Source organism: Xiphophorus hellerii, chromosome 2, assembly GCF_003331165.1.
Source record: "Xiphophorus hellerii strain 12219 chromosome 2, Xiphophorus_hellerii-4.1, whole genome shotgun sequence".
Lineage (NCBI taxonomy): Eukaryota > Metazoa > Chordata > Actinopteri > Cyprinodontiformes > Poeciliidae > Xiphophorus > Xiphophorus hellerii.
In genome coordinates, this window is record NC_045673.1 from 16,089,532 (window position 1) to 16,101,787 (window position 12,256).

Here is a 12,256-nt window from a genome sequence, read left to right on the forward strand (position 1 = left end):
GAATACTAAAGATCCAGCAGTGTCCCAGGCTCAGAGTGGTATTCTTGGGCAGACAGAATACCCGTAGGAGCCAAAACTAATGGAACCTAGTGACGAAACTGTTACAACCCCCCACAAGACCAATAAGGGTCAAGTCTGGCACTGGGTGTAACACAGAAAAAAAAGGCAACCTAAACAGTTGGTGTCAATACCAAAAATATAGTTTAATTTACAGTTTAAGTAAAATGTCACTCACAGTAGACAAACACAGGAAAGCTTTAAACTTCAGGGTCTCCAAGGCCAAAACAACAAACATAACATCCCACTCTTAATTGTAAAATAGAAACACCTTCTAGAAGAGAACTGAAAAAGAAAGTACAATACCTGAACTCCCTGACTAACCAAAAACAGGAGAAAACAGTTAAACAAAATGGCAGAGAACCCCTACCAGCTTCCACTGTGAAGAGAAATAAAACTTAAGTTATACACTTGCTGCTTCACAAGAATGCTCACAGCAAAACCATACAAAGTCTCCACAAACAATCAGTTCACTGACAAGATCACATCAGATCAAGGCCCAAGGAGAAAAGGGATCTGACATCTCCGGTTGAAGCTCTTTATGGGGTGGCTGACGAGCTCCAACACATTGCACCTGTGGCAGCCAGGTAAAGCTGAAACACAAAGAAAGAGCTCTCTCATGAAGAGAGCCCCTAGAGGTCAGTGACCGTAACAGAAACCCAACTGGGTTCAGAGAAAGCATAAATAGCTTTTCTGTGATCACATAGGTTCTGTGTAGAAATCAGACAGAAAGTTTGACAAGGGTCACATTGGGATACCCAGAAATCTAGGTCAGAGCATCTCTATAACTGCTGGTTTTGTTTTCATCAAACGTATCCAAGGACGGTGATCCAATGACAGGCCTGGCTGTGGGCTCTTTCAGCAATATAGAGCCCTGACAAAAGGCAAAAAAAAAAAGATTCAGGACCGGTTTGAGAACCAAAACAACAATGTCATATGTTGGATGCTAAACAAACACATCCAATCAATGAGGTGCCAACTTGCAACTCACAAACATGCATGACATTAGGGCAGCTTTCTGCTATCATTAAGCTATTCGCTACTTGTTTTTCAGATATATTGGTTAAACTAAAAAACCTGTGAATTTATTTGAAAATATATAAATCATGTGAGGTGACTTAAAACATGACTTAAAAAGGTTTGCTGCTAACATCATGGTAACAGATACTAAGGCACACCCTCAGAGTTCTATTAGTCTATTAACTGGCTAGGGCTGTTTTTGGAACAAGAAGAGAATCAGCACAGTATTAGGCAGGTCATCATACTATTATGCCTGATTATGACTGCAAAATGTGATAATATAGTGAAGCACAGTGGGTCAAGAGCATATAAATAGCTACAGTTAAAATAAAGAGTTTTAGTCACATGTACAATCTGCATAAATGTTCTTAAACTCACACATCATAGATGTTGTTTTTAATATAAACTTAAAACCTAAAGAGAGAGTTCATTTTAAGTGCATATTCCCTTATCAGCAAATCTTAAAGGAAGCTATAATGTTGACCTGAAAATAGGTCATCTTTGTTATTGTGTTTTATTTTATTGCTCAACCTCAACTGGAGACAATGTTTATACAACAATATTACTCTGGTAAGTTTTTTTGGGAAAGATCATCTTAGTTGTAAGTAAAATTTGTTGTAGGCTTATAATTGGAAAGGTTGTTCAGGTAGCAGCATTTTATTGCTATCTCTAGTTATAGCTGACTGTTATGTTGCAAACTTAACAATAGTGCTGAATTACTTACCTGAGATTATTTTCTTTAAAAAGTGTTGAAAAACAGGCAAAATCGTTCATGATTGCTGCGTTGCAAAATTGATCTAAAAAGAAAAACAGATTTTCTTGTTTTTCAAAGCCATGTGATACGTATCATTCTTTGTACGTACATCAAGTCATTTGCATGTTTGTGGGTCTGTTCACTTCCTGGTTGTCCAGGGTTATAAAAGACAGGAGATTGTCCTCACGGTAGTCGGGTTGAAAGTTGATTGCAAAGAGAGGGGCTTTCTCATTCCTTTGTTCTTTTTTAAGTGTTTTCGAAGAGAAATCTAATTTTATCATGTTATTCGATGAGGAAATGATAAGGAAAATGCTCCCTAGGGTAAGTTCTTTTTCAATTTAACTAATAGCCATGAGAATTTTTTTTTTTCAGTTTTAAAACCATATCTTGGCTCTGTTGTGTTTATTTTAAAGGCATATCTGCGAAAATATGTGGCCCATCAAATTTACGTCTCCATGTCTTACTTCAAAAACCTCGTGCCTGTGATGGATGAGTACGGTATGCGACAAAATAACGACTCAAATTTTTTGTCAGTCTTAACACTGTGAATCCATACAACAGAAGAAATTATTATTTCAGATATCTGATATTTGGTTTACTGTGTACAGTTTACAAAGACGGAGCCACAAAAAGCTTGATGAACCTAACAGGAACCATTCCGGTGGGGTTTTCAGGTAACTGAGTTTGTACTTTGAACCATGTATAACAGATAACCTCATTATTATTGCTTGACTAACAGTGAAAGACCATAAAGCAGTGCTCTTTTCTGTTGCCTGAGATATATGTATAACCTTTTCTCTGTTTTTATTAAAGGCAAGACCTACAACATCCCCATATGTGTTTGGATTGAGCCAAACTACCCCAATTCCCCACCGATGTGTTATGTGAAGCCTACACGTGAAATGATTATTGTCAAAGGAAAGTACATATCCAGTGATGGTGAGGTCACAATACCTTACTTGAAAGATTGGAAGAAGGTAAAAAAAAAAAAAAAAAGAAGCTATTTTTAATTGACTGAAACATGACTTTTATTAAACAAATCTATATTTTTAGGTTATTGTTTGTGGTTAGTGACATTCACACTTCACCAATATGTTTTTCTTTCCTCTACCAGGGTAAATGTGATTTACCTAGCCTACTGCAGGTGATGGCTATCATGTTTGGAGAGGTTCCTCCATTAGCAATGCGTTCCTATCCAGAACCTGAGCAAGCCTCATGTAAGTAAGACTCCAACAGGGTTCAAAACAATAGCTTTGAGTCAAATACCAGCTATCTCACCGATTCTGGCACTGGAAAACATTGATCTTTTCACTTTGAAATTATAACTGAGTGTTTGACTTGTTATTTATTGTAAACTGTTGTTTTATTTAGGTTGGCTGCAGTTCCACAAAGAAGCAGATGGGAGATATTGCATATCTATACCCAGAGGAGATGGCCAACCTTTCCAGCATGAAAATGAAACCAGTTGTTAGTCTTTTTGTATATATTTGTACAATTTGTGTAAAATTTTTTTTTAAAAATTAGGTTTTACTCTATGAAAAGATAGGCTTAAAACGCATGTGTCACCCACTAACTGAAAATCCAAACCAAAACAGCACAATGTACAATTTGTCTGCTAAAAGTTTACGTATAAACATTAAGACAGTCTTTAACTAGGTCTTGTGGAAATGACTTGTCTGTCGGTGTCCTAGTTTCTTCTATCCACCATTTTCACACTGCCTTGAATTACTTTACAACTAGCCTATAAAAAACCTTGTTTGCACTGACTGGGGATTTTACATGGACCTTTAAACAGAGAAGTCACATACAACCAAATACAGCTCATGTATGTAAATATTCTTATTTTAATTTCAAAAATGTTTTGAGAGAATAAAAAAAATAGAACTGCTCAAGCTGAGCAGGCACAAAGTCTTTGATGAAACGGTTGCTTTAAGTTTTTTTTTTTTTTTTTTCATCTTTAATAATCAAGTTACTTTGCTTGAACTGTTTGGAACTTTTAACCACAACTTTTCAAAGACATAATAAGGAATATTTCTTTTCTTGGTGTAAATAAAATGCTTTAATAAAGAAATCACTGTTGTTTTGGATATACATGTGTGTCAGATAAGAAGGGACGTGGTTCAATGAAGAATTGTTACTTGAGACAAAATATTAAAAACAGAAGAAAAAGGGAGATTTGTTAAAAAAAAAAACAGTCAGAGAATTTATGGAACAGTTTCATTTTCCATTATTTCAAAGATGAAATAATGGAAAACAATAACAACATTTATTGTGAAAATGCCTGATAAAACTCTGGTTCTGCTTTAACAACATGAAATACAAATACTTCATTTTCTGGTCTTTTAATTTTTGATCAGGTTGGTATATCAACAACAACAAAACACATCTAGAGGAGAAATATCCAAAGAAAGGTTGTGTTAGCTTTGTTGCCTAGGTAACCTCAAACTTGATTAATTTTGATTTTTAAACTTGAAAAACACTTTAAATGGAAAAGTGTATAAATATTGCCAAGTTAAAATATGGGTTCTACCAAGGAGGGTGGAATGAATAAATGATCATAAGGTGCATCGGAGGTGCTTCGGTTTAAGGGTGTTTACCCTTAACTCAGTTATCACAGTTTTCTTTTAGTTTCCAAGAATGAACTCAATATTTTTCACTGAATTCATGAAATGTAATCAGACTTGTAAAGCGCTTTTCAGGACCCTCAAACACACTTTACAATAAAATATGTTATTTCAATTCACTCACACATTCACACGCTGATGATGGCAAGCTAGTGGATTAGGATACATCATATTAACAGTGGAAGATATCCTGAAATTATCACCTTTTTAACAGGAATTTAGACTATGCTCATTTAATAATTCTGAAAACTATTTATTTTAGGTAGCATGGACAAAAACAAGGTATGGCATTTCTTATTATTTGTGCTTTTTTTTATATATGAAATGCACATTTTTATTTTTGTTATTTTTATTACTGCAAATATTTTCTTTGTGAGAAATGTTACCACTTACAACCCTATATTTTGACCAGCATGTTACTTGGATTTTGAAATTCAGATTTTTTTTTGCTTTTGCTGATCATTTATTTACAGTCAACTAAATTTCATTTCATTTTATGAATGAAAATCATTTTTATTTTATTTCATTTTCTTTTAATTCTAGCAACTTAATAGGTATTTTTACATAGTCATAATTTAGAGTGAAAATTTTGTATTGAAGTTGACCTACAGCATACAGCAAGCTAATTACTGGAAAAAAGACGTCACCATTAACGACAACACCTTACGTCATAGACCGGAAATAGTTGAGAAGACACCCGGACATTTCTTTTGTACACCGTCGGAATCTAGTTTTGTATAATTTTCTAGAACTCCCAATTTGCTGTTTTAGCTTTTTATTAGGTGGTCTATTATTAAGCTGTAACTCAGAGATATTGCTTAAACTTACCTGGAATATTTTTAAGGAAACGCGAGGGCTGTCTGTAGTCGTCTCTGGGCTAGGCTACTATTAGCCTAGCATTTAACTCTTGCTAGCTAATAACTTCAGTTTATGTTGCTTGTCAGAGCAGCTGGGATAAAATATCAACTGTTCAGACTCAAATTATTATTAAGAGCGATTTAAATACACGTTCAAGAAATATGGCGGTTGTCAACGAAAGCGCTCTGAAGAAAATGCTGAAGGTAGGCTTTGCTCTCAACGGCTATGGGTTACGTTAGCTAGATATGATCATGACTTAATGTAAATAGGCTAATATTCCGCAGAATTACGGTCCAGGAAACAGCCTTTTTGTTACAATGTAAGGTTTTGCTTTACATGTACAATGATGTGATCCATTTTGTCGAGATACCTCACGCTAATGCGAGTTGTACTTTTAAAAATATATTTAGCCGCACGTTATACGTCAACTGCAATTTTCATATTGTGACATGATCATATTCTTTATTTGTTAATATCCCACCTTACAGAATGAACTTTGGTACCTTTAATAATGAAAAAAAGTCACTAAGTAACGCTTGAGGAAAATCTGCAATGTTGAACTAATCCACCATAGTTCGCTTGATGTTTCATAGCTTTGATAAAGGTGTTAATAACTTTAATGCAGTGTATTGTTTTACCATCAGAAGATGTACAAATAATCTCTCATTTTGATCATTGCATAAATGTTTCAGCTTCGTCATGAGTGTCTTCTAGTTTTATGTAGAGGTAAAACAAAAATATGAATCACAATTTTAAATTGGTATGTATAAATCTTAATCTACAGTTTTTCTGTAGTTTTCACAATGAGTTGTATTTTATATGCTATTGAACAAAAGAAAAGATATGCAGATATTGTCTTTTATCAGCCATCAGCAAAGCAACATGATAATTCTTAGGCTCAATTTTGTCAATGGTCAAAAATTTTAACTGAACTAAGCTAAACTCGTATTCCTCACGTTCATTTCGCTGGCTTTCTTTTTGTTGTTCAGCAATATAAATACAGAGATCTGACTGTTCGGGAGATTACCAATGTCATCTCCCAATACAAGGACCTGAAGCCGGTTATGGATGCTTATGGTAAACTAATTTATACCTACTTCTCTATTTTTGTCATATTGGTCTATTTTTTTCCCTGCATGCTCATATGAGGATTTGCATCTTCTTGTGTTCTAGTGTTTAATGACGGTTCGTCGAGAGACCTAATGAGCTTGACTGGGACTGTCCCTGTGAGTTATAGAGGTAAAATAATTGTTCTCTCTTGATAATAATAAAAAACACTGCAAAAGAATATCTAGCATAATTGTACATTAAGTTTACATAACATTCCACCTGCAATTGATAAACAGCACAAAGTCACTGGTTATAGGGGAGAGGACAATATCCACTGAACTAACCCCATTAATTTAATGGTACACTTTGTTTTACTTTTCTTTAGGCAATGTCTACAACATCCCAGTGTGTTTGTGGCTGCTGGACACATATCCATATAACCCACCTATATGTTTTGTAAAACCAACCAGTACCATGATGATTAAGACGGGCAAACACATTGATGCCAATGGCAAAATTTACCTCCCTTATCTACATGAGTGGAAACATGTAAGTATGGTGTTAACGGTCAATATAATAAAACAATTAGAATTATATTTTTTAGATATCTGTAGTTCTGGCTCTGTTTGTGCCTGACCAGAAGAGGCGTGTGTGAAAGCTTTGAGAATATTTAGGGCTGAATGCCTCAAACCACATAACATATTAGTAGCTAGTAGGGCTGTGTGATATGACTTAAAAGTAAAATCTACTACATTTTTATGCCAAATGTGAATCCAGGGTCAATCAATTTTATTTTAAAAAGGAATAAGACATTATTGAAAATATTTTCAATATTTTATGTCAATAGTCTCCTCTGGGAGTTGGCCTGAATTCAAAGTCAAAATCATAAATTGTATTTATTATAAACATTACAAAACGTAAAACATGTTTACAAAACAATATGGATAGGCCCTGGATGGGCCGATATCACTGCACATGCTCTCCTGCCACACTGGAGACTGAAATTACAAGCACCACTTCTGCCACAGTTTGAAATCAGGAATTTCAAACTTGCCAGCCAGGCCCTGCAGTGCAAAAAGCCCCGTTCTGAACCACTTTATTGTAGTATTTTTTATTTTTTACCACCACCACAGCGAGATTAGAAAGAAAACTAAAATAAAATTCTAACTTGTTTTTGTCCTAGTTCGTAAAACAAATCTGTGTGCTTTACAGCCTCAGTCAGACCTGTATGGCCTGATTCAGGTGATGATTGTCGTGTTTGGAGAGGAGCCGCCTGTGTTTTCCCGTCCCACCACACAACCCCCCTTCCCAAGCTTTCAAGCAGCTGGACCCCCGAACTGTAAGTGAACTAACGTTTCATCTTAGTAACTATCAGTATAACTAAACGTTTTTCTAATATTTTTGACATATCAACTATGTCAATGACAGTATAATTTATTTTTGATACATTTTGTTATAAGAAGGAATACTTTTTGGGACCACATAGTAAATATTCCTTATGGTAACAAAGATGAAATAATATGCCCTATTTAGAGGATACATGCTATTAAATACATCACTTATTTAATTAAGTCTGTTTTAAGAAAGTTGTAAGAATATTGTTCAAGTACTATTCAAAGTCCAAAACGTTGTACATAGTTTTATAATTTACAGCTGGTAATAGGTTATTTTTAGCAGTGGCTCTAATTAAGTTAGCTTTGTATCAAAATTTCTAGTCATCTTTTTTCTTTCTCTTTTCTACCATCATATTTCACACAATGCATTTATTACCTTGAGCACCAGGGGGTGCTCACATACCATGGTAGCTCATCAGGACTCAAGCTAAATCTTCCCTGAAGTTACAGGGTTTTAACTATTTAATCCTCAAAAATATATTTTTTAATTACTCTGAAATACCTTTTGTCTTCCTCAGCTTCTTATATGCCTGGAATGCCTGCAGTCTCACCCTATGGGCCAAATCCCAATCCAGGGTAAGATATTTCTACATTGTCAAAACCTGCATAATGTGTTTTCTAACAAGCAAGTGCCATGCCACTTTGTGTTGTTTTTATTCATATGATTGTCAGACAGGTGTTTTTATTATTGATTACTTTTGTGCCTTTATATATAAATATCCACAACAAAGGCCTGCACTTCAGGAAATGTAAGATGTGAAGTCAATAGAAATTATAATTTGCTCTTTTTTTGTTTGTTTATTATTTGCCTCATACTGTAATGACATAGACACAGTTTTAACAATTAGGTAAAAACCTGGAAAAAATGTAGGATTTTTTAAATGAAAGTTACATACTGCAGCTTTAAGGCCCATCATATATTTGCATAGGATTTCTATCAAGTATCTCGAAATACTGGCTTGAATTTTAACTTGTAACCAATACATACTTCTAGATAAATACTCACATGAAGACCTAATAAGACGAGGGTTCAAGTTTACACAGGGACAGTGGAGCTCATCTTGGGTAAACGTGGTCCAACATCTCCCTGGTTACCCAGTCCTGAAGGAGCAGGACTCTGGTCCAAGTGACCCAGTGATCTGGTTTAACTTGGTCAAGGGTTCTTATGGTTACCAAGTTCTGGATCAAGAGAGTTCAGCCCAAGTGTACTTAGGGTTAATGGATTAATTATTTTGTTAACTTAGCCTATGCTCACCCTAATTACTCATTTCTGGTTCAGGGAGATTTTGATCCGAGTTGATCTTTTTCTGTTGACTTTATTCTTGGTAACCTAGATCAAAAGTTACTCTGGATCTCTGGTTCCTCAATAAGGGAGTTTGGAGCACTGTTAACTGATTAGTCATTATGTTAAACAGAAATTACCTTATTTTTATCTTAGAAGGACACAGTAGAGCATTATTCTGGCAAAATAGTTAAGAATAAAACATGTGAGATAAAATTAAAATAAAGCAAGGTAGAGTTTGCTTCTAGTGTTTTTATGTTTAAAGTTTTGTTTTTAAATGGAAATACATAAAGAACTGTCATTTTAATAATGCAACTCTTTTCAGAGGTTACCCGGCTTACCAATACCCTCCTGGGAACTCTTATCCAGCCACAGCTGGACCTGGACACTATCCAACTCAGACTCCAGTCTCCACAGTGGGTATGTTTTTGATGTAGCCTTTTTATGCTTCTGTTAGATGTCTTCTTATACGTGCATCTAGATAGCTTGAGCAGAGTTTTTCCGAAGTTTGTGCTAATATTGGGAAAAATATGCAGATTCACAGACCAGTAATCATTTGCACCTCATCTGGTTCTTCTTAATTTACTTTAAAACACAGCATCTCAAGTCCTGGAATATCTTAATTTTATCCATAAAGTTCCTTAAATCTCCATGTTCCTCATCCAACCCTAAATGAAGACCCTTGACCTTTTTACTTACACTCTTTCACCCTCCTGGTGACTTCAGTGGTATGCTTAGTTGCTTCTGAAAGGCCACAGCTGTAACTGGAGTGGAGTGTATTAAAGGCCAAAGTGCTGGATGGTCTCTCCCTGCCCCCCCACAAATCGTCTCACCACACACTGAGAATATCTTAAACAAAGACTGTTCTACAGTGGTGAATGCTGCTCCATCAGCAGCATGCAGGAAGAACTTTAGGCGGCTCCTTTAGTGATGGAAGAAGCTGGTTTTGCCTGCCATAAAAGTCAGCTGACATTAATGGTACTGACTTCAGACATAAGTGTCTCTTAGTTTTAGCGAAATCTGTTACATTTACAATGTATAGCCTGACATTGTTTATTTCTAAACTAGTCTGTCCAAGTATTGTTAATATAGTAATAGATAAGATACAAAATATATAAATATTATACTAATAATAGTGTTAAATATACATTCTTTTAGTCTTATTAAAACACTACAATAACTAACCAATTTCAAAGTGGAGAGGTCCAAGCTTAACATTCTGGTATGGTGCAGTTATGTTTTACCACATTGTTTAGCACAGCTCAGCACCACAATACATTAAAGATCTGCTGTTATTGTATCAACCTTCCAGACCTCTCAGGTCTTCTGGTTCTGGTTCTGCTCTGCATCCCCAGAACCAGAACCAAACGAGGAGAAGCAGCTTTCAGCATCTATGCACCACAAATTTGGAACAAACTTCCAGAAAACTGTAAAACAGCTGAAACACTGACTTCTTTTAAATCTCAACTAAAAACCCACCTGTTTAGAATTGTATTTGAAATGTAATCAATTACAAATTTATTGATGGAACTTGACTTAATGCTGTGTTTTGATTATTGATTCTATATTGCATTGTGTTTCTGTGTTTGTAATGATGTAAAGCACGTTGAAATGCCTTGCTGCTGAAATGTGCTATACAAATAAAATTTGATTGATTGATTGATTGTATCACAGAGCATTTTCAATCTGTGTTTCCTAAGGGCCAACCAGGGACGGCACCATTGGCGAAGACACCATTCGCGCATCTCTGATTTCAGCCGTAAGTGACAAACTTCGCTGGAGGATGAAGGAAGAGATGGACAGAGCTCAGGCAGAGCTGGATGCCCTGAAGCGAACAGAGGAAGATCTGAAGAAAGGGCATCAGAAGCTGGAGGAGATGATCTCCAGACTTGACCAGGAAGTGGTAAGATCCTTTATCTGTTGTAGTTCTTCTATTTTATTCCTTCTTTAATGTTTTATTGTCCTCCAATTTTGTTGCTTCCAACAGACTGATGTTGACAGGAACATTGAACTGCTGAAGAAAAAGGATGAGGAATTAACCGAAGCCTTGGAGAAAATGGAGAACCAATCAGAGAACAATGATATAGATGATGTCATTGTGCCCACAGCTCCTCTGTACAAGCAGATTCTGAATCTGTATGCAGAAGAAAATGCAATTGAAGATACAATCTTCTACCTGGGAGAGGCCCTGCGCAGAGGTGTCATAGATCTGGAGGTTTTCCTCAAGGTAGCTCAGTGAAGAACATCCCTGCTATCTGCTGACTTGAGTTCTCTGTAGTAGTTTCCACATTCACTCTTGTTTTCTTCTGTTGCAGCATGTACGCCTTCTGTCCAGGAAACAGTTCCAGCTTCGAGCTCTAATGCAGAAAGCTCGTAAGACTGCTGGACTAAGTGACCTGTACTGACCCACAATGACCGCTCGGAAACATGCGTATATTCACACTCCTACTCTTCTTCCTGCTGTTTATTTCCTTTCTACAGTCTTCTTGTATACCAACCAGCTGCCTCTTTTTAACAAAAAACGAGAAAAAGCATTTATGAAGAATTCTGTAATGTCTGAATGTGGCCTCTTTTATATTTGGCACCAGTGTTAGGTCACAAACTCAATCCAGATGATCAGCAATTACTTTGATTTCATAAAAAACTGGTACCGTTTGTGAATTTCATTGTGTGGTTGATTTAGGACGCTGTTTGACACACATGAGCGATTGGTGTAATATGAGTTCAAGCCTGTGTGTACAGTGCATGCAGCTTCTACGACAGTAATGTTGATGCTGCAGTTGACATTGGTTTCCACTAAGGCTGGTGATTTGTATACAGCATCCTGCACTCCATCCATTAATAAATTTTGTCATTTTGGTGAACTAGATATTTTGTCTGGTTAGCATCGATAATATTAGGGACAGATTGCTTGAACAGGTTTTGGAGTTCTGTTCCTTTCCTCACACGAATATGTTTTTAAACCAGAAACACCCACAGAGGGTCCCCTAAATGACATGGGTTAGGCCACAAGTTGTGGGTCATGTTTTGTAATCTTGGAATCATAGGGATAATTTTTACACAGTGAAAATCATAACCTACACGGACTTTCTGTCACATATGGGTCAGTTACTGAGCTTCAGTTTTAGCTACACACTGTCTGATCCTCTACATTTTCCCCTTCTGATAGTACAAAGGTTTTAGATTATGTCTCACAAATCCAGGCTTGCACATCAGT

The 12,256-nt window shown here is 36.0% G+C and overlaps 2 protein-coding genes across 2 annotated transcripts; both read left to right on the forward strand.

Moving 5' to 3' along the window:
* The first annotated feature begins 1,982 nt into the window (after positions 1-1,982).
* Positions 1,983-3,337, forward strand: LOC116734032 (tumor susceptibility gene 101 protein). The gene is made up of 6 exons (XM_032585150.1): positions 1,983-2,152; positions 2,245-2,329; positions 2,440-2,505; positions 2,645-2,808; positions 2,946-3,048; positions 3,203-3,337. The coding sequence occupies exons 1-6, from the start codon at positions 2,111-2,113 to the stop codon at positions 3,301-3,303; spliced, it is 561 nt and encodes a 186-aa protein (XP_032441041.1). The 5' UTR covers positions 1,983-2,110; the 3' UTR covers positions 3,304-3,337.
* Positions 3,338-5,112: 1,775 nt separating this feature from the next.
* Positions 5,113-11,700, forward strand: tsg101a (tumor susceptibility 101a). Its single transcript, XM_032585161.1, has 10 exons — positions 5,113-5,516; positions 6,303-6,390; positions 6,487-6,552; positions 6,749-6,912; positions 7,576-7,702; positions 8,276-8,333; positions 9,365-9,459; positions 10,740-10,942; positions 11,027-11,266; positions 11,355-11,700. The coding sequence occupies exons 1-10, from the start codon at positions 5,475-5,477 to the stop codon at positions 11,442-11,444; spliced, it is 1,173 nt and encodes a 390-aa protein (XP_032441052.1). The 5' UTR covers positions 5,113-5,474; the 3' UTR covers positions 11,445-11,700.
* Positions 11,701-12,256: the final 556 nt, after the last annotated feature.

Bases quoted from the DNA above. Each gene is read 5' to 3' on its own strand.
- tsg101a (XM_032585161.1), top strand. From the start codon at position 5,475: ATGGCGGTTGTCAACGAAAGCGCTCTGAAGAAAATGCTGAAG. The intron at 6,391-6,486 runs GTAAACTAATTT...CTTGTGTTCTAG, and splicing joins GCCGGTTATGGATGCTTATG to TGTTTAATGACGGTTCGTCG. The intron at 11,267-11,354 runs GTAGCTCAGTGA...CTTCTGTTGCAG, and splicing joins ATCTGGAGGTTTTCCTCAAG to CATGTACGCCTTCTGTCCAG.
- LOC116734032 (XM_032585150.1), top strand. From the start codon at position 2,111: ATGTTATTCGATGAGGAAATGATAAGGAAAATGCTCCCTAGG. The intron at 2,506-2,644 runs GTAACTGAGTTT...TTTTTATTAAAG, and splicing joins CATTCCGGTGGGGTTTTCAG to GCAAGACCTACAACATCCCC. The intron at 3,049-3,202 runs GTAAGTAAGACT...TGTTTTATTTAG, and splicing joins AGAACCTGAGCAAGCCTCAT to GTTGGCTGCAGTTCCACAAA.